This window comes from Microcaecilia unicolor, chromosome 11, assembly GCF_901765095.1.
Source record: "Microcaecilia unicolor chromosome 11, aMicUni1.1, whole genome shotgun sequence".
NCBI lineage: Eukaryota > Metazoa > Chordata > Amphibia > Gymnophiona > Siphonopidae > Microcaecilia > Microcaecilia unicolor.
The window spans coordinates 28400462-28420060 of NC_044041.1; the positions used below are offsets into that span (position 1 = coordinate 28400462).

Consider the following 19599-nt stretch of genomic DNA (forward strand, 5'->3'; position numbering starts at 1 on the left):
GTATTCTACTATTGGTGCACACAAGCATACACACTTGCCTGAATTCCATTAATCAGACTGATGTCTCTCTTGTACTGCCTGCAGTTTCAAACATGCTTGGCTCTCACTTTAGAAACATTCTTCCAATTGTTGCAAGGTCATTTATCATTGCTTAAAAAAGAGAGGTGACACTAAATTGGTTTCTACCTTAACAGTATCCCAAAAAAATCTATTTTAAGAGGGCAATTTAAAAAAACAACAACAACAAAAAAAAGAACAATTATGTGGGTTCAAAAGGAATTTACCCAGGTGAACCGTGTACACGTTTTTCTACAACATATGTGCTCTCAGCCACACTGATAGGGAGCATTTTCAGGGGCATGTTTGAGTTAGGTGGGGAATGCATGTAGATTGGGTTTTTGAACTCTACACACATCTTTTCTATCAAAATTCCACCGCTGCTGGAACTTTATTCCTGCACACCTTCTCTCTGAAAATTGACCTAAAGTCTGTGGTTAAGAGGTATCCGTGGACTTTGTCCCCAAAATGGCCCCTTAATTTGTCAAAGCTCTGAAATGACTTCTCATGAGAACAAACACCTGTTTAGGCAGATTTTATCCAACTTTACACTCTAGCTTAAAAGTCAGGACAGCTGCCAGGACTTTCATTTGCCAAGACTGCTGGTCATTTCTATTTCTTATAGGAAGATGGATAGAGAATTACAAAGTCCCACAAATGATTAAGTCTCAAACAAGAACTTACGACAGTTGCTAAACTAAAAGGAGGTCTCAAGATTAATTCTTGTTCCATACAAGTTATAGAATCAAGCTCTAGCCCAATAAAGCCTCCTTCTAATAAAACAAAACTGTTAATTACAAGCCTGGTCAAAAACAAGTGGACACCTAGACAGTGGATGGCAGACAGAAAGCTTGATGACATCAAGTTACAAAAGAAGTTTCAAAATTAAGAGATACATCCAGGCTACTGGCTCAGAGGCAGTGTGGTACACTGCCAAGCAAAGGGCTTCTGCTCCCCAAGTCAGTAGGGAACAGAGATGCTACAGAGGCAACACTCACGGCCCCTGGAGGGAAAGGGCCTCTGATTATAGAGCTCTGGTAGAACCATGCTACACAGTCCCAGGCAAAAACTGTTTATAAAATAACTGGACTAAAGTTAAGTTGGGAAAACATATACAATTGGGGGGGGGGGGGGGGGGGGTGAAGGAACACCACAAGAAAGAAAAGCTGCCATCGACAACAGAATAGTCCCGTCCTTGGAAGACACACTCTAGAGCTCCTTAACAGAGATAGGCAAACTTTTTTTTGTAACTGATATCTTATTATAAAATAAGCCATCGTACAGATTTCCTCATTAACATCCAAAAATTCTTATTCTCCTTCCACTCCCCCATGCAAGAAACAATACAGAAGTTATTATCCTACCTCCCCCTCCCCATCCTCTTACACATAAGCCCAACCAAACCCATCTCCGTCGTTTGGTCAAATTTAATTCTGATTGACACATTCAGCACCACATGTACAATCTGTCATATATATAGGAATGTCTTATAATGTCTTTTGCTTTAATATAACCATGTATTTCACCACCATGTAACCCAAAACCCTCTGTAAAACCAAATGTATATTCTCTTCTATTTCCAGTATCCACGACAAATTGTAAGCCACATTGAGCCTGCAAAGAGGTGGGATAATGTGGGATACAAATGCAATAAATATCACATCAATTAATGATTTGTAGAGTTAAAAAAAAACAACATTTGCACCTCATACCAGGGGCCCATTTTCACCCTTCCCAAGGTGACATTATGACCTTTCTCTCTGCAAGCTGTCATTTCATTAGCTAACCTGCCCTTCTCCTCCACATACAGTACAGTATATATACAGCAGGGTGCTCGGAAGAAGCAATACCTATCAGCAAACCCCTTCACCCTGACTTCAATAGGCTAATCAGTTTAACCATGATCTTAAAAAGGCAAATATAGATTACTATTCTAAGATAATTAGTTGCTCGAATAATCGCGCAAAGATTTTGTTCCGCGCATTCTCTTGAGCTCTGCGGCGCCAATTTAACACAGAATTCTCACTATCCCTCTGTGGACATCCTAGCATTTCATTTCTGTGATAAAATTCTTAACTTGAAGAATAAGTTTACTAACAAGTCTGCCGCCCTTACACCTCCATCGTTGTCTAATCCTGATGTTTTAACTTGTTCTACCTCCTGGGACACTTTCTCTTTACCGACCTTTACCGTTTTTGATAAAGTTCTTCAACATATGAACTTGACTACTTCTCTCAGACCATTTTCCATCTTCTTGGCTTAAAATTAGGGGTGAGCAATTAATGTGTTAACTCAATTAATGCATTAATTTTTTAACACAGCAAGTAATTCATGCCACAACATTTTTTTTACACATTCCACCCCCCCACCCACCCACGTTTACCTTTACAGCTGAGTTCTGGATTTTTCTCCTTCATCACTGCCTCAAAGTCTGCCTTCTTCTGCATATACTTAAGCTGTGCAGGAAGTTGGGGGAAGTCTTGTGGGACTTGAAATTGCAAGACTTTCCCATCTTCCTGCATGGTGCAGCTCAAGTATCTGCAGAGCCCGGTCACGCAAGGGGAAGACAAAGACCGAGGCAGCGAAAAAGGAGAAAAATCAGGAGCTCAGCTGTAATGGTAAACATGGGGGGGGGGGGGGGGGGGGTAGGAGCTGAGTCGAGCCCCGCAGCAGTTATGCTTAGCATTACTTGGGTGACTAGCGCTAATAAATAGCGGCGATTTCTGGATGGCGCAGCGGTTTAAGGTAGGACAGGCTTTTTGCTGTCCTGGTGTCTGCATAGCTCTCTGATGGTAGATGAATATCACCAACTAATTCTGCCTTTGCTGAGAATGAACCAGTCTCCATCCTTGCACTGTTTGCATGGTGCATGCATGACAGTTTTGCCTATCAATACCAGAACTTCATATAGCATTCCCAAATGGGATCTTTTATGACTCGTTCCCATAACACATTTTCCCTTCTACAATTTTTTCAGGTTGAAGAAATATATTTTTGCTGCTTTATTTTCCCCCTTTTTATTCCTTCTCCTCATTGCATTTCATTAGTACATGTTGTAAAGGCATATGACACTTTTGAAAGTTTAAGTTACATTTTCTTGGAATTACACTTTATGGGCCAAAATGTATATCTACTACTACTACTACTACTACTATTTAGCATTTCTATAGCACTACAAGGCGTACGCAGCGCTGCACAAACATAGAAGAAAGACAGTCCCTGCTCAAAGAGCTTACAATCTAATAGACAAAAAATAAAGTAAGCAAATCAAATCAATTAATATGTACAGGAAGGAGGAGAGGAGGGTAGGTGGAGGCGAGTGGTTACGAGTCAAAAGCAATGTTAAAGAGGTGGGCTTTCAGTCTAGATTTAAAGGTGGCCAAGGATGGGGCAAGACGTAGGGGCTCAGGAAGTTTATTCCAGGCGTAGGGTGCAGCGAGACAGAAAGCGCGAAGTCTGGAGTTGGCAGTAGTGGAGAAGGGAACAGATAAGAAGGATTTATCCATGGAGCGGAGTGCACGGGAAGGGGTGTAGGGAAGGACGAGTGTGGAGAGATACTGGAGAGCAGCAGAGTGAATACATTTATAGGTTAGTAGAAGAAGTTTGAACAGGATGCGAAAACGGATAGGGAGCCAGTGAAGGGTCTTGAGGAGAGGGGTAGTATGAGTAAAGCGACCCTGGCGGAAGACGAGATGATTAATCACAATTAAAATGTTTCATCATTGCCCACCACTACTTAAAATTGCTCGCCATGGACTGAGTTCACTTCTATTCCACATGATATCTACTAGTCTTTCCACTACCATGGAAAAAAGCAATAATAAAGCCAATGCTCAAGAATAATTCTGGTGATGCACTAGATCCAAACAACTATCACCCAGTTTCAAATCTTTGTATAGCTTCTAAGACTGCAGAAAAAATCGTTTTGGACCAACTTTACTCTTTGACTGAGAAAGTTCACCCCAGACTGGCTATAGTACAAACCACAGCACGGAAACAACCATGACTGAATTACTCAGCGAGCTGCATTCAGTTCTTGGGAGAGGACAGACTGCTCTCCTGATCTCACTAGATTTGTCGGCCGCATTTGATCTTATAGATCATCCTCTTTTGCTTTCTGAACTACAATCTATTGTACTATCTGGGCTCACTCTTACATGGTTTTACTTCATTTCTAACTGACCATGTTTTCTCCGTTTCAAATCACTGTACTTGTTCTGTTGATATCTCACTTCAGTGTGGAGTTCCACGAGGTTCTGTCCTATCTCCTTTATTATTTAATATCTTTCTTAACCCATTGGCTGTGCTTCTACAGGACTTCAATATTCAGTTCTTCATTTATGCTAATGACATTCTAATTGTTTATCCTACTTCTCCACTCTCTCCCAATTTGACTCCTCTACAGAATGTACTATTTGTTCTCACACAATGATTGGATAATCAAACTTGTTTTGAACCCCTCCAAAACAATCACATATTGGATTACTGGCACTTTAATTCCCTCTCCTACTCTACCATTGATATTGTGAGGTTTTATCGATTGTTCCAGTTTTTTTCTTTCCGATACCTTGGGGTTATCATTGAATCAAAGCTGTCTTTTGACAAACACATTTCTCAAGTGGTAAACATAGTAACATAGTAGATGACGGCAGAAAAAGACCTGCATGGTCCATCCAGTCTGCCCAACAAGATAAACTCATATGTGTATACCTTACCTTGATTTGTACCTGCCTTTTTCAGGGCACAGACCGTACAAGTCTGCCCAGCAGTATTTCCCACCTCCCAACCACCAGTCCCGCCTCCCATCTCCGGCTCTGGCACAGACCGTGTAAGTCTGCCCTCCACTATCCTCACCTCCCAACTACCAACCTCTCTTCCCCCACCTGCTCCGCCACCCAATTTTGGCTAAGCTTCTGAGGATCCATTCCTACTGCACAGGATTCCTTTATGCACATCCCACGCATGTTTGAATTCCGTTACCATTTTCATCTCCACCACCTCCCGCGGGAGGGCATTCCAAGCATACACCACCCTCTCCGTGAAAAAATACTTCCTGACATCTTTTTTGAGTCTGCCCCCCTTCAATCTCATTTCATGTCCTCTCGTTCTACCGCCTTCCCATCTCCGGAAAAGATTTTTTTGCGGATTAATAAGAAAGGATTTTTTTTTTTTGGTTATGTAGGATCCGCTCTGTTAGATATTATTTGGACTTTGCTTCTGTTCACACTCTTCTACACGCTTTTGCCTTATCATGCATTGAGTCCAGCGTAGATAGCATTACCACTGCGGCATTTACTGACACTTCAAAGCACAGCAGTCAGAATGCTTTTCAGGGCTAGACATTGTGACTCAGTCACTCCTCTCCTTTCCAAGTTCCATTGGCTGCTGTTGTCTTTCCACATCCAATTTAAAGTTCTTCTTTTGATTCACAAAGTTCTACATACTGATGATTCACCTTATTTGTCTAAAGTTGTTATCCCATACACCTCCACTCATAATCTTTGGTCTCTTAATTCTAACCGACTTACTCTACCCTCGTCTAGACATGCCAATCTAGAATCAACGAGATCATCTGCTTTTTTTCTTTCCCAAGCTTTGGAATGATTTCCCTCTGGATATTCGTAACAAACTATCCCTACCCAATTTCAAAATTAAACTAAAAATAGCATTAGGACCCAATTGGCTTTTGGGTCCTAATGCCGTAGAGGTCTCCTGTGGCGGAATGGAGAGTCTGTATTCATTATTTTTGTATTTGTGTATTAATGATTTTATATGTTACTGCAATCTCCATTTTATCTGGTATGAATGTAGTTAATCTTTCCTATCTATGGAGTGGAGGAGTGGCCTACTGGTTAGGGTGGTGGACTCTGGTCCTGGGGAACTGAGGAACAGAGTTCGATTCCCACTTCAGACACAGGCAGCTCCTTGTGACTCTGGGCAAGTCACTTAACTCTCCATTGCCCCAGGTACAAATAAGTACCTGTATGCAATATGTAAGCCGCATTGAGCCTGCCATGAGTGGGAAAGCGCGGGGTACAAATGTAACAAAAAAAAAATACTAATGGTGCTCTTTTATTGAATTTTATTATTGCATTTTGTGTTTTATTGTATTATTGTATACTGCTTTGACCTTGCTTAAAAGTAATAGCAGTATATCAAGTTTGAACAAATATATCATCCTTTGTTCTTCAATAGTTTCCCAACTCGGTGCACTGGTAAAACATGGGCCAAATTTCCTCACATCCTTGCCAACAGTCATCTGATTTCCAAGCATCCATCTCATGCAGACGCACTGGAGTACAGTAAATATCACCAATACCTGATGCAGATTTCAATAGCTACATGTACAGAGCACAGTCAGACAAGGGCAGTAGATGAGTGAAAGTGGAGACAAGGACTGCATCTGAATTCAAGAAAGCATGGAACAAGCAAGTGGGATCTCTTATGGAGAGGAAGGAACAAGTAGGTGGTATGGATGAGCAGACTGGATAGGCCATATGGCCTTTAACATAATTTTCTGTTTCTCATCCAGTGATCTACTAAAGATAGCCCTATACATCCATCGCACCCACACCTAAACACTGATGATTCAAACATCATTATCTCAAAAGATGGCTAGGAACTATCAAGGGACATTCTACCAAATTAGGATTTGTAGCAATATGCCTCATCTGAGGCAACATTAACCAGTGGAAGGAGAAATTAGTTCTTACCTGTTAATTTTCATTCCTTTAGTCTGAACAGATCAATCCAGGACTTATGGGTTATGCCTGCCTACCAGCAGGTGGAGATAGGGGACTCATAATTGAGTTGTGCCATAATAGGAAGTGAGCAGCTCTCCCTATTCAGTACTTCGATAACAGAGCAGTTTGGAACAACGTAATCAAAGTTTAAAAAATAATATATCAACTTCAAGGTCCCAGTCCTCATAGAAAACTGTCATTATGGTAAGAACACAACCACACAGCATAACCTGGTGAACACCTGAAGACAGAATCTCAACAGAAACAACACACAAAGAGACAACAAAGAAGGGCAGGCATCTGGATTGATGTGTTCAGACTAAAGGAAAGAAATTTGCAGGTAAAAACTGATGTCTCCTTCCTTAGCGCCTGGAACAGATCAATCCAGCACTTGTGGGATGTACCAAACCAGTCCTTAAGTAGGGAGGATTTCTGAAACCCCCAAGAGAAAGACAGAAGTTCCAAACATCAGTGTCCCAGATGTGTTAATCTAATCTGTAAAGCTTAGAAAAGGCGTGGAACAAAGACCACATAGCCAACCTGCAAATTTCATCCAAAGGTATGGCTCTAGCTTTGGCTGAAGAAGCAGCAGTAACCCCTCTAGTAGAGTAAGTGGTAAAGGACGCAGGCGATCGCTTATCTGCCAAGATATAAACTGATCATATAACCACTTTTACCCAGAGGATCACCATGGCCTTGGAGGCCTAAAGGCCTTTCCAAGGACCTGCAAACAGCACAAAGAGACAATTTGGCCTAAATTCATTAGTGACTTCCAGATACCTGAGCAGAACTCTGTGGAGGTCAAGCAATTTGAGGGCAGAGAAGACTGTGCTGCACTCCTCTTTGCAGAAGAAAGGGAGAAGCACTGGTTAACATGAAACAGAGAAACAACCTTTGCGAGAAAAGAGATGACAGTATGAATTGAGACCCCTGAATCCATGAAAGTTAGGAATGGATCTCTGTAGGAGAGAACTTGAACCTCTGGCACTGTCCTGGCCAAAACTATGGCAACCAGGAAATCAGTCTTTAAGGTGAGAGACCCTTATGAGTAGCCTTCTTCAAAGGCTTGAAAGGAGGATTCTGAAGAGCTCTAAGCACCAAATTTAGGTTCCATTGTGGGCTCACAGGACACAAGGGAGGTTGGACACAATTCAACCCTCTCAAAAACTGCACCACATTCCGATGTAATGCTATGGAAAAACCGTTTAAGTGACCTCTAAAACAGGTCAGCACTGCCACCTGCACCTTCAGGGAGTTCAACGCTAGACCTTTTTTGAATCTTTCCATGAAGAAAAGCAAGAATATGAACCAGAGATGACTTAAAAGGAGAGAGCCCTCTCCTAACACCATGCCTCAAAAACTCTCCTGACTTGAGCATAAGCTGTTGAGGCATAATGTTTCCTGGCCTGAAGAAATGTAGTGATGACATCTTCAGGATAACCTTTCCTCAAGAGCCAAGACCATTAGAATTTGGCTCTGATGCAGAACACCCTTTGACATCGGAAGATGTAGAGGCATGTCTATCAATAGCCAGATGAGATTTGCATACCACAGCCTACTGGGCCAAGCTGGTACCATTAGGATCATTCATCCCTTGTGAACAGCTATCCCCTGGAGAACTCTGCCTATAAACAGACACAGAGGAAAGACAAAGGAAGGCATCCAGAGGCCACAGCTGGAAGAGAGAATCCAACTCCTGAAAACCAAACTCATCTGCTGTAGAACAGAGGGAGCTTGGTATTGGCTCTCCTGGCCATGAGATACAGGAGAGGCCGCCCCCACCTCAAGGTTATGAGCGAGAAGGCCTGATCAGAAAGTTCCCATTCACCCAGATCCACAGCATTTCTGCTGAAATAATACAACTGTAGTTTATTAAAAATTTGATATACTGTCCTTCAGAGGCAAATCAGATCCATGTACAATAAAATATATTTATAAAACAAGCCAGAAAGGAACTATAAAAATTTTCATAGGAAAGGAGAGAGAAAAAAAAAAACATGAGGCAGAGCTCTGATCTGGGACTGCTGGAAAAGAAATAAGGGGGAAAACAAAACAGGGAAGCTTGCCAGGTGCCCTTGGCCTGGATTGGCCGCTGTCGTGGACAGGATGCTGGGCTCGATGGACCCTTGGTCTTTTCCCAGTATGGCATTACTTATGTACTTATGTAACTAGGGTGACAATGAATCTGGTGTTAAAGGAAAAGCTAATTTGAAAAAGTGGGCTTTCAGCAGCGATTTAAACCATGAGAGGGACTGCTCAGAATGAAGGGACAGGGGAAGGGCATTCCACAGAAAAGGGACCAAAAAGAAGAAGGCGCAAGTGGTGAACAGGAGGTACAGAGAGATGCGAGGCAGACAGGGAACGAATCGGACAAGAGGGAAGATAAGGAGAGGTCAGAGCAGTAAGGCAGGAGGGAGTACCAAGGTGGAGAACCTTAAAAGCAGAGTGAGCAGCTTGAACTGAATGCAGTAATAGATAGGAAACCAGTGGTGAGAAGACACATGATCAGATATGTGAGCATGACTGAGAAGACGGATAGCAGTGCTTTGAACTGTCTGTAGATGAGAGAAAGAGAAACTTTGGAAAGACCAGTGAGATACACATTACAATAATCTAGACGAGAAAGGACTAGAGATAAAAGAAGGGTAGCACAAAAAGAATCAAGGTAGTCGCAAATGGATCTAATCAGATGAAGGAAAAAGAAACAAGACTTCACAGTAGAAGAAATATGAGAAAAATGAGAGTCAAAAGTAACTAAGATACTTAAGCGAATCTACCAAAACCAGGGGAGTGCCAGAAAGACAGGACAGCAGTAGGAGGGGAACAGTCTCCAGACAGCAACAGATTTTGTAGAGTTGAACACAAGATGATTTGGTGTCAGCCGGGATGAGATTGCAGACATTACTAGAGAAGGAAACGATCAGGACTGGAAGAGCAATGATGTGAAATTAAAATGATATCATCTATGTAGATATAAAATCTAATAGAAAATGATTGAATCAAGGTAGCTAAAGGAACTAAGAAAATATTAAAAAGCACAGGAGAAAGTAAAGAACCCTGAGGAACACCACAATGTGGAAGATAAGACTGAGAGCAAGTACCGAGTAAGGAAAAAGAGAAGGAGCTATCCACAAGAGGTGAACCAATAAAGAACCGTACCAGAAATACCAACAGACAAGAGTCGTGACAAGAGCAGAGAATGATTAACGAGATCAAAGGCAGGATGCCAAAATAGTGGCATGACCATACAGGCATTGGAAGGAGCATTTTTCCAAACCACATGTTGAACCGGATTCCCTAGTATTCTAGCAAATGGGAGTCAGGTGGCTCTTAGCGAAACTGATCAACCCAGAGCCTAAATGACAACTAACACGCTGGCCGTAGCTTGCAAACTGTCCTGGAAGGAAGAGGATCTGATCAGCCAATCATTCAATTAAGGATGAACTCTGATTCCTTGGTGATGAAGAAAGGCTGCCACTACCACCACCTTGAAGAACATTCTGGGAGCTGTGGACAGGCCAAATGGCATGGCTTGAAACTGAAAATGTGCCTTGCCAAGATCATAAAATGAAGACACTGCTGATGCAGAAGACAAATTGGAATGTGGAAGTAGGCCTCCTTGAGGTCTATGGAAGTAAGAAACTCTCCCAGTCGCACTCAAGCAATCACTGATCGCAGAGTCTACATCCAGAAACGAGTGGTCTTCAGAGCATGACTGGCATGCTTGAGGTCCAGAATGGGTTGGAAGGCATTACTCTAGAGGTGGTTCTGGAGAAACTGCTCCTAAAGCTACAAGATCCTTCAGGGTGTCCTTTTCTGCTTTTTGTTTGAGGGAAGTGCTGTAAGGAGATTCCAAGAAAAAAATCTGCATGGGGAGGAAAAACTCTAGTTTGCAACCCTCCCTGATAATCTCCAAGACCCACTGATCTGACTTTACCTTGGTCCAATCTTTGTAAAACCCAGATAAGTGTCCGCATAGGAGAAGTCCCGCAGAGTGGACCTGCACATCTTCACTGGGAAGCATGGGTAGAAGAGGATGGATGGAAAGACTTACCTCCAGATCTCATCCCCTTGAAAGGAAGACAGCTTGGACTGATGGTATGACCTAGAAAAGAGGGCCAAATGCCCCGGCCTATATCGCTTAGCATCATGAAAGCATGCGTGAGTCCTTAAAGAGGACTTCTGCTTGTCTTCCAGCAGATGGCGAGTCAGACTCCCAAGTCCTTGACAATGTCTACATATCTCTGCCAAACAATAAGTGGCCCCGAAAGAAAAGCATGGTGAGGGTGGATTTGGAAGCCACATCAGCTGCCCATGTTCTAAGTTACAGAAGATGCCATGTTAAAACCACCAAGGCTGTGTCCTTAGCAGAAGCTCAGAGATGATCATAGAGATTGTCTGCTAAATAAACCAGATCAGCTTCCAGGGTAAAAAAAAGTCCAGAGACAGAAACGTTAAGTTGAGGGAGGCATCGCTTGCCTGCTACACAAGCTCGAGGCAGGCTCAAGCCACATAGGAGGCCAATACAGTAGCATAAGACGGCAACCTCAAAAGAAGACTCCAGTGCAGCTGCCAGCCTGCAACCCTACATATCCTTAAGGGTGGTACCACCCTTTGCAGGCATGATAGTCTTCCTGGTAATGGCTGTAACCAAAGAGTCTACCGTAGGCAGCTTGAGCTTCTCCAAATCATCAGGAAGGAGAAGGATAAAGCATGAACATAGCTCATGCCACTCTCAGCCCGACATCCGGGGTGTTCTACTGAGCTGAGCTCTTATATAGCCTCAGGAATGTGGAAGGCCTTTTGGTCTTTAATATCATGGGATCTGAGATCACAGCCTAGGAAGGTGGCAAAGAAGAAACATGGAGCACACCCAAAGCCTTCATGATTAACATCAGAAGTTCCTCTCTGCGGAAGAGACGGGAGACTGAAGGACCATTCCCTTCCTCACTGGGAAATTCCCCCTCCTCCAAAGGGTCCCCGTTAACAGAGTGATCAGAAATCAGGGACTAAGATAGGACCAAAGGGGAATCAGAAGCCAAAGACTCCATGTCCCAGTCAGAAGGTGACTGCAACCTTCTCCTCTTACAAGACATGCCACCTGGGCAGGAGAAGCAGACAGTTGAGGCTGGAGAGAAGATTGAGAGAGCTTCGGTAAAGAGATTTGATGCAGCAGTAAGTCAAACTCACGAGAAAAGGAACAGTGGGATCCTAATGAAGCCCTGACGCCAAAAGATGGGTCAGAAATAGGCCCAGGAGAGGAACCAAAGGGCAGAAAGGGTGCAGAATCAGTAGCAGAAAAAGATTCCGCAGAATCCATGGGCCATGGGCTCAGAGGCGCGAATATCCAAAATGCCACCAGAGACAGCAGCTCCTCTGAAGCTGAAGTCAGAGACTGAAACTGAACCTGGTCTGCTTTCCACATGCTCTGAAGTGTGTCTGCTCCGGCAAGGACAGAAAGAGCAGGTCGCACACTGCCCTGATGCCATTTTCATTGCTAAACAGCAAGAAAAGTATTATATCAATTCTACTGGCGTCACCATGTGCAGAGCAGGGAAAGGTTATACTCACTGGTCCTAAGCAAGACACCTCCCAATTGAAGTGCTGGAGAAACTTCTATGAGGACACCCCAAGACAGAAATACTACCCTTTCTCTGGTAACTTCTGTTTAGTTGCCCTTGTTTTTTTTTTTGTTTTTTTTAAGGAAGATGACCAGGACAAGGAGGCTTGCGGAGGGGGGCAGGGGAAGGTATTCAGAACCACCAGGTACCCTGAGGCTACCAACACTTACCTACACCCCCAGCTCAACTGGTAACAGGGGAACTGAACCAGGAGCAGGAATCACAAAATCAATTCAAGAGCTGCTCAGTTACATGGCTTCCAACTGCAGGGAGACAGAGGAATACTGAATTCGGAGAGCTGCTCACTGTCTCTTATGGCACAACTCAATTCTGAGTTTTTTATCTCCATCTGCTGGTACACAGGCTTACCCACAACTCCAGGCTTACTCTGTTCCAGATTATAAGGAAATCTCTTTGCCCCAATGTCTCCAAGCTCCAGATAAGGCAGAATTGGTAGACACCAACAAGATGTAACTCAGGGCTTGTGTGTTGCTGTAGAAGTTCATAAATGAGCAGCAGGATCTTTGCATATCAAGCTAGTGAGAGCTATTGGTCATATTGGTAAAATTGTTTCCGCCAAAGCTTTGGCTGCTTCCTAAATTGGTTCTAGACCTGTGCAGCCAAGGGTCAGAAACTGTTTTTTTTTTTTTTTTGGGGGGGGGGGGGGGGGGGACAGCCCTGGAGGATACAAGTTATCATCTACTCCAAGATCTGGTTACTTTGACTTCTGAATTTACAAACAGTGACCAAACTGAGTGTGTGTGTGTAGATTGGAAGACACAGAATATCAGCTAGAAATTTGGAAACTTGGGCAACGAGAGAATAATCTTTATTAAAGACAACATGGCTTTGCGTTTAAAGCCACAATCTCTTGAGAATATGAACAGATCAAAAATTTTAGACTTCTTAAATTTTCCAAAGACCAGGATATTATTGTTACATTTGTATCCCACATTTTCCCACCTATTTGCAGGCTCAATGTGGCTTACTTAGTACCGGAAATGGCAATCGCCAGTTCCAGTATGAACAAATACAAGGTGTTATTGTGGTAGATATATCAGGAAACTTAGAGAGGAAGAGGGAAGTTGGGTGTGTTCGTTACGATCTATGGTTTTGTTGTGTTGCAGGTACTCAGGCTTTTATGTTGGGTCGGTGGGATATGCCTTCCTGAACAGGTTTGTTTATAGTTCTTTCCGGAAATTTAGGTGGTCGTACGTTGTTTTTACTACTTTTGGCAGAGCTTCCATAGTTGTGCGCTTAAGTAGGAAAAGCTGGTTGCATACGTTGATTTGTATTTGAGTTCTTTGCTGCTTGGGTAGTGAAGATTTAGGTATGTTCGTGCTGATCTTGTTGTGTTTCTGGTTGGCAGGTCTATGAGGTCTTTCATGTATCCCGGGGCTTCGCCATAGATTATTTTATGAACCAGGGTGCAGATTTTGAAAGCAATATGTTCTTTGATTGGGAGCCAATGCAGTTTTTCTCGGAGGGGTTTGGCACTTTCAAAATGCGTTTTTCCAAATATAAGCCTGGTTGCTGTGTTTTGAGCGGTTTGAAGTTTCTTTATAATTTGTTCTTTGCAACCCGCATAGATTCCATTGCAGTAGTCTGCATGGCTTAGTACCATTGATTGTGTTAGGTTGCGGAATATTTCCCTCAGGAAGAATGGTTTCACACGTTTAAGTTTCCACATTGAGTGAAACATTTTCTTTATGGTAGATTTCGCTTGGTTCTCTAGTGAGAGGTCCCGGTCGATTGTTACTCCGAGAATTTTCAGGCTGTCTGCGATAGGAAGGGTATAACCTGGGGTGTTGATGTTTGTGGGTTTATATGTGTTGTGGGATATGATGTGATGAGGCAGTGTGTTTTTTCTGTGTTGAGTTTTAGTAGGAATGCGTTTGCCCATGAGTCCATGATGTTTAAACTGAGCTTGATTTCACTGGTGATTTCTGCCAGATCGTGTTTGTATGGGATATATATTGTGATGTCATCAGGGGAGGGGAGGGCAGGAGAAATGCTGGACATGGGAGGTATCAGAAGGAGGGGGGCCTTGGAGCTGGGAAGGAGGGAGGGACGGAGGGGGGCCTTGGAGCTGGGAGAGAGGGACAGAGGGCCTTGCAGCTGGCAGGGAAGGAGGGGGGCCTTGGAGCTGGGAGGGACAGAAGGATGCCTTCAAGCTGGCTGGGAGGGAGTGAGGGGGGCCCTTGGAGCTGGGACGGCAGGCAGGGGGCCTTGGAGCTGGTAGGGGGAGAGGGACAGAGGGGGGCCCTTAGAGCTGGGATGGGGGGAAGGAACGGAGGAGGGCCCTTAGAGCTGGGATGGGGAGAAGGAACGGAGGAGGGCCTTTGGAGCTGGGAGGGAATGGGGCCTTGGAACTCGGAGGGCAGGGGGCCTTGCAGCGGCAAGGTGGGGGGGGGAAGGGGCCCTGGAAAACCCCCATACCAATCCTCGCCCGTTTTAACGGGCTTAACGGCTAGTAGAATAATAAAGAAGGAGCTGACTGATTTCATATGACGAATAACCATCTGATTGTAAAATCGCACTGTGAACATTTAATTGGGCTTTGAAAAATCATTGGATGCTGAATTGTTTTTTGTTTTTTTTTACATCAGTTCAAGCATTATGCAGAGGAATAGAACATTGAAGATATTTGGATACAGTAGTCTACTGTTCTACAAATAATTGATGAACTGTTTTTAATTTGTATTAAAAAAGGCAGATCTTTTGGGAATATTGGGAACAATGAACTCACTGGTTAATGATAGCTAGCTTGCAGTTTTGATTATAGCATCACACAAAGTATATGAGCCCATTATTCCCTTTTTTCAAAAGAGAAAATGCTTGAATTTGATGTTTAAGCTCATCAGACGTATATATTTGAGAGACATAATGAATATAACAAGACCTGAGGAAACTGCAACATACAAAATATTTTATCTAGTGACAGAGAAGCAGAAGGAGAACGAGGAGGGGGGAAGGCACTGGACTCGCTCATCTTGATGAACAGCTTAGATATCTCTGCTTTTCAGGAATCCAAGTGATAGTTACTTTAGCGATTGGTATTTGGAATCTTGCAAATCTGTTACAGTTAGAAGTTATTTCAAATTTAAAGATGCTTCTTTTGCAGGCAAAAAGTAACTATGCTCCCAGATGTGGCTAAGACTGCTTAGACTCAATGGAAGGCCTTTCTCTAGCTTTTGTCCAGAAGCAATAGGGACTATGTTGTTATTAACAGGGAAATAGTCACTTTGCTGTTAACCCCTGCCCCCCTCCTAGACACACACACATTTAGGTCTTTTCTTACTAATAAAAGTTGTGTTGAAATGTTCTACTTTTTATTTTATTTTTTTTTAATAATAGATCAGTTGATGAGAAAATTGACTATATAGGAAGTATATTTTCCTGTTTCTTTTGCATTGACACATTGCTCTTTTCTTGATTTACTAATGTAAATCTAAATGAGAAAACTGCAAATTAAAAAAATAACCATTCCTGCAGGGGAGAAAATTGAAAACAAGCAATTTGACCAGATAACTCTCCAAGTTACTCAAAGTGATTTCATTATCCACTTCTTTGTTGCTATAGTACTGGCTCCATTTAAACCTTTTATATAAATATAAATAAAAAAGTACTTCCAAAAGAGAAACTAATGCTTAACTGTAATGACGCCCTTTTCTTGCATCCTCCCAGGTGTATCGTGAAGATCTGCAAAGTGCACTGCCACCTGGTGGTAGATAGGCCCCAAGATCTCCTCACGAAGTTTCAGTTTACTTTCTAGCTGCTTTCGTTCCGGTTCAGGCAGCTCTGGAGAACCTGTTTTTGTTTCCCCCAGGAAATGATAGATGTTGGGTTATTTTTTCTTTTACCAATCCATAGAGAAAAACCACAGATGAAAAATGAACAGGACTCATTCATTAAAAAATAAACACCAACAAGACAGAGTGAACAAAACTGACAAATGGCTGGATGACTTGCTTGCAATGTGATCTTCAGTTGCTTTTTTGGCATGTTCAGATCTTTAGAAAAATTAAAATCTCACTGATATTACCTATACAGGTGCTTTCATCCTCATCCCTTACATACTTCTTCTGTGACAGATTTGAGTGCAATATGTATATATTAAACTTCTGTGGTAATAAAGCCTAGAGCTTCACAGGAGCACATTAATCAGTTTTTTTAAGTATATAATGGAGAAATTAGATCTTACTTACTAATTTTCTTTCCTCGAATCCCTCCAGACCAATCCAGATGCATGGTTATATATTCTCTTCCCAGCCAGGGAAGCCAGTTACTGGCTTCTGACATTACACTATACATATACTACAAAGTCCTCTGTCAGCCAATATTTAGTAAAAGCAGCAACAAGGAACTTCCCCCATTTAAATGAAGGACAACCAACGGCAGGCAACCCAGAAATAACTGCAACAGAACTGAAGAGTATGGCAGATGGGAGGAGAGAATCAACACTTCGCCCCTTTCCACACAGCCATCCTTTCTTCCTTTGAAAACAATATCTGGGTGGGTTCTGGACTGTCACATGTCCAGAATTGCACAGACCACTGAACTCTTGAATTGAGATCAGCAGAGGACTCCACAAATGCATCAGAAAGAGAACAAGCAAACTTCAGGGCATATCTGTCACAGACTACTTTGAGCACCCATTGGTCTGATGCTATCTGGACCCAATCTCCAGAAAAACTACCCACTGGCAGGTCCATAGCTCGGTTCTTTGAAAGTTTTTTACCTCCTTGGAGGCTCCTATACTCCCGTCCTGGCTCCCAGCAATCTCTGTGACCACTCCAAAAGGACTGGCCTCTGGTCACAAAACAAGACCATTGTATATCAGTTACCCTCTAGGCCTATATCTTCAGGACTCTCTTAGTGCCCCCTAGCATTCACCTCCAGCCACACACCATAGACTGATCCCACAGCAGTCTGGGCACCTTAGAATCCCTGAAGTTACTCACCAACTCTTCCAGGACCTCACCGAACAGCCTTTCTCTAAACCAGCCATTCCCAACCCAGTCCTTGGGGCACACCTGGTCCCATTGGGTTTTCATGATATCCACAAAGCAGTTGGGGGGAAGAGGGGGTGGTGGTTGGGAGGCGAGGATAGGGGAGGGCGGACTTATACGGTCTGTACCAGAGCCGCTGATGGGAGGCGGGACTGGTGGTTGGGAGGTGGGAAATACTGCTGGGCAGACTTATATGGTCTGTGCCCTGAAAAGGACAGGTACAAATTCAAGGTAAGGTATACACATATGAGTTTGTCTTGGGCAGACTAGATGGACCATGCAGGTCTTTTTCTGCCGTCATCTACTATGTTACTATGTTATGAGGCAATGTCTGTTGGATACTCAACTGAAACCTTGTCCTGAGGTAAAATCCTTACTACAGAGATACCCTCTCCTGAGGCAACCTCTTCCTCCACCAAATTGTCTTTCAGATCCTCCTTCTGGGCCTCCATCCTATGTCACTGGACCTAGGGAATCCTCTGAGCAATGGAAGCTATATCCTGTGATGTAGCTTCCCCTGTGGATGGTAGCATCTGCTGGCCTTAGTCCACCCGTGAATGCCCACATACGTCCAGCAACTGTCACAACCTGCTTCAAACAAAGCATGTGATAAATCAGCAGGACAAATTGGGGGACAATCCTACTGAACTGTTCCCAGAGCCCCAAGTCTAACTAAATATCCTCTGACCTTATGGGGAACAGCTGCAGGGGATATAACGGCAATTGTTCCTGCCAAGATCAGGAACCCTTGTCTCCTCCAACTGCATCTTGTCCCCCAGATTACACTCGCCTTGCTCACCAAGCTGCACACACAGATCTGCTGTGGAGACTGTAGGAACTACTCAGGTGGGCTCCTCCTTACAACAGTGACATTAGCCACTTGTGCCAAACATATAAAGAGGAATCCAATAAATTTCCATATGGTGTTTAATTTTGACAAAATATTTCTAAAAAGCAAGGAAAAGACCTCAAAACGCCCGACTGCTTACTTTCAGTTTTCGGCGGCTTTAACTGGGGGCGTGGTGTTCATCACTGGTCATAAAAACCTTGTTTGGAACAATTATTTTAACTTTTAATTTATTTCCAAAAAGATTTTAGTAATTTTACTCTTTTTTATAAATTTTTTTTAATATATATTGACAGTATCAATGCTAACTTCAAATTTTATTTGGTTCATAAAAACCTTCATTAATTCTCATGAAGTGTTATAGAGCAGCTTTGCATAGATAAAGTAAAGTTGAGCATTGATATTGTCAATCAAATAAAATTAGCATTGATACTGTCAATATACTGTCAATATATTTAAAAAAAATTTTTTTTGTAAAAAAGAGTAAAATTGCTAAAATCTTTTTGGAAATAAATTAAAAGTTAAAATAATTGTTCCAAGCAAGGTTTTTATGACCAGTGATGAACACCACGCCTCCCAGTTAAAGCCGCCGAAAACTGAAAGTAAGTGGTCGGGCGTTTTGAGGTCTTTTCCTTGCTTTTTAGAAATATTTTGTCAAAATTAAACATCATATTTCCATATACATTTTATTGGATTCCTCTTTATATGTTTGGTGACCTTATACCTTGGAGTCCTTTATGGTGATTCACCTACTATTGTTTAGTCACTTGTGGTCATTCCATACAGCCACGAGCCAAAGTACAGCATCTAGTGTTATCTCTGGATGCAATCATGCTCAAGCATAGCCTACTCTAACCCAGTGCAGCATGCAGTCCCCTCCACAAGAATTCACATTCTTCTCTCCCTCCTCCTCTAACGATTCAGGGCCTCTTCTGCTCTAACTGCCAACACTCCTACACAAGAGATCTCAAAAAAAAAAAAAAAAAAACCCGAGCAAGATTGCTCTTTTCAAGTTTTTTTTTAAATCAAGTGTCTGCTGCCGGGTTCCCTGGAAAAGGGACTGAGGCATAGGCAAGTCAACCCACCCGCAACCTTTACATTTCCTTCATGGTCTTTCTTTCTAAATATGAGGTCCTAATCCCAATTCCCTAAAAAAGAATCTCATGGGATACCTGACCACAAGGCTGATTCTCAGAACTCCTGAGGTAAAGCCAACAGCACACACCCAATACTGCTGAAACAGTGCCGAAAACTAGCTCTCCAATGCTAAAAGGAAATGATACTCAAATTATATACACACTGTAAAAGCAAAAGCAAGA

The 19599-nt window shown here is 42.8% G+C and overlaps 1 protein-coding gene across 2 annotated transcripts in view; it reads right to left on the reverse strand.

Annotated features, from left to right (window-relative positions):
- ACACB (acetyl-CoA carboxylase beta) overlaps window positions 1-19599 on the reverse strand; it is a 341366-nt gene that overhangs the window by 21212 nt on the left and 300555 nt on the right. For both annotated transcript variants that reach the window (XM_030220274.1, XM_030220272.1), the window contains one exon: window positions 16077-16231. In XM_030220274.1, coding sequence (XP_030076134.1) covers window positions 16077-16231 — 155 coding nt within the window. The remainder of the gene's footprint in view (window positions 1-16076; window positions 16232-19599) is intronic.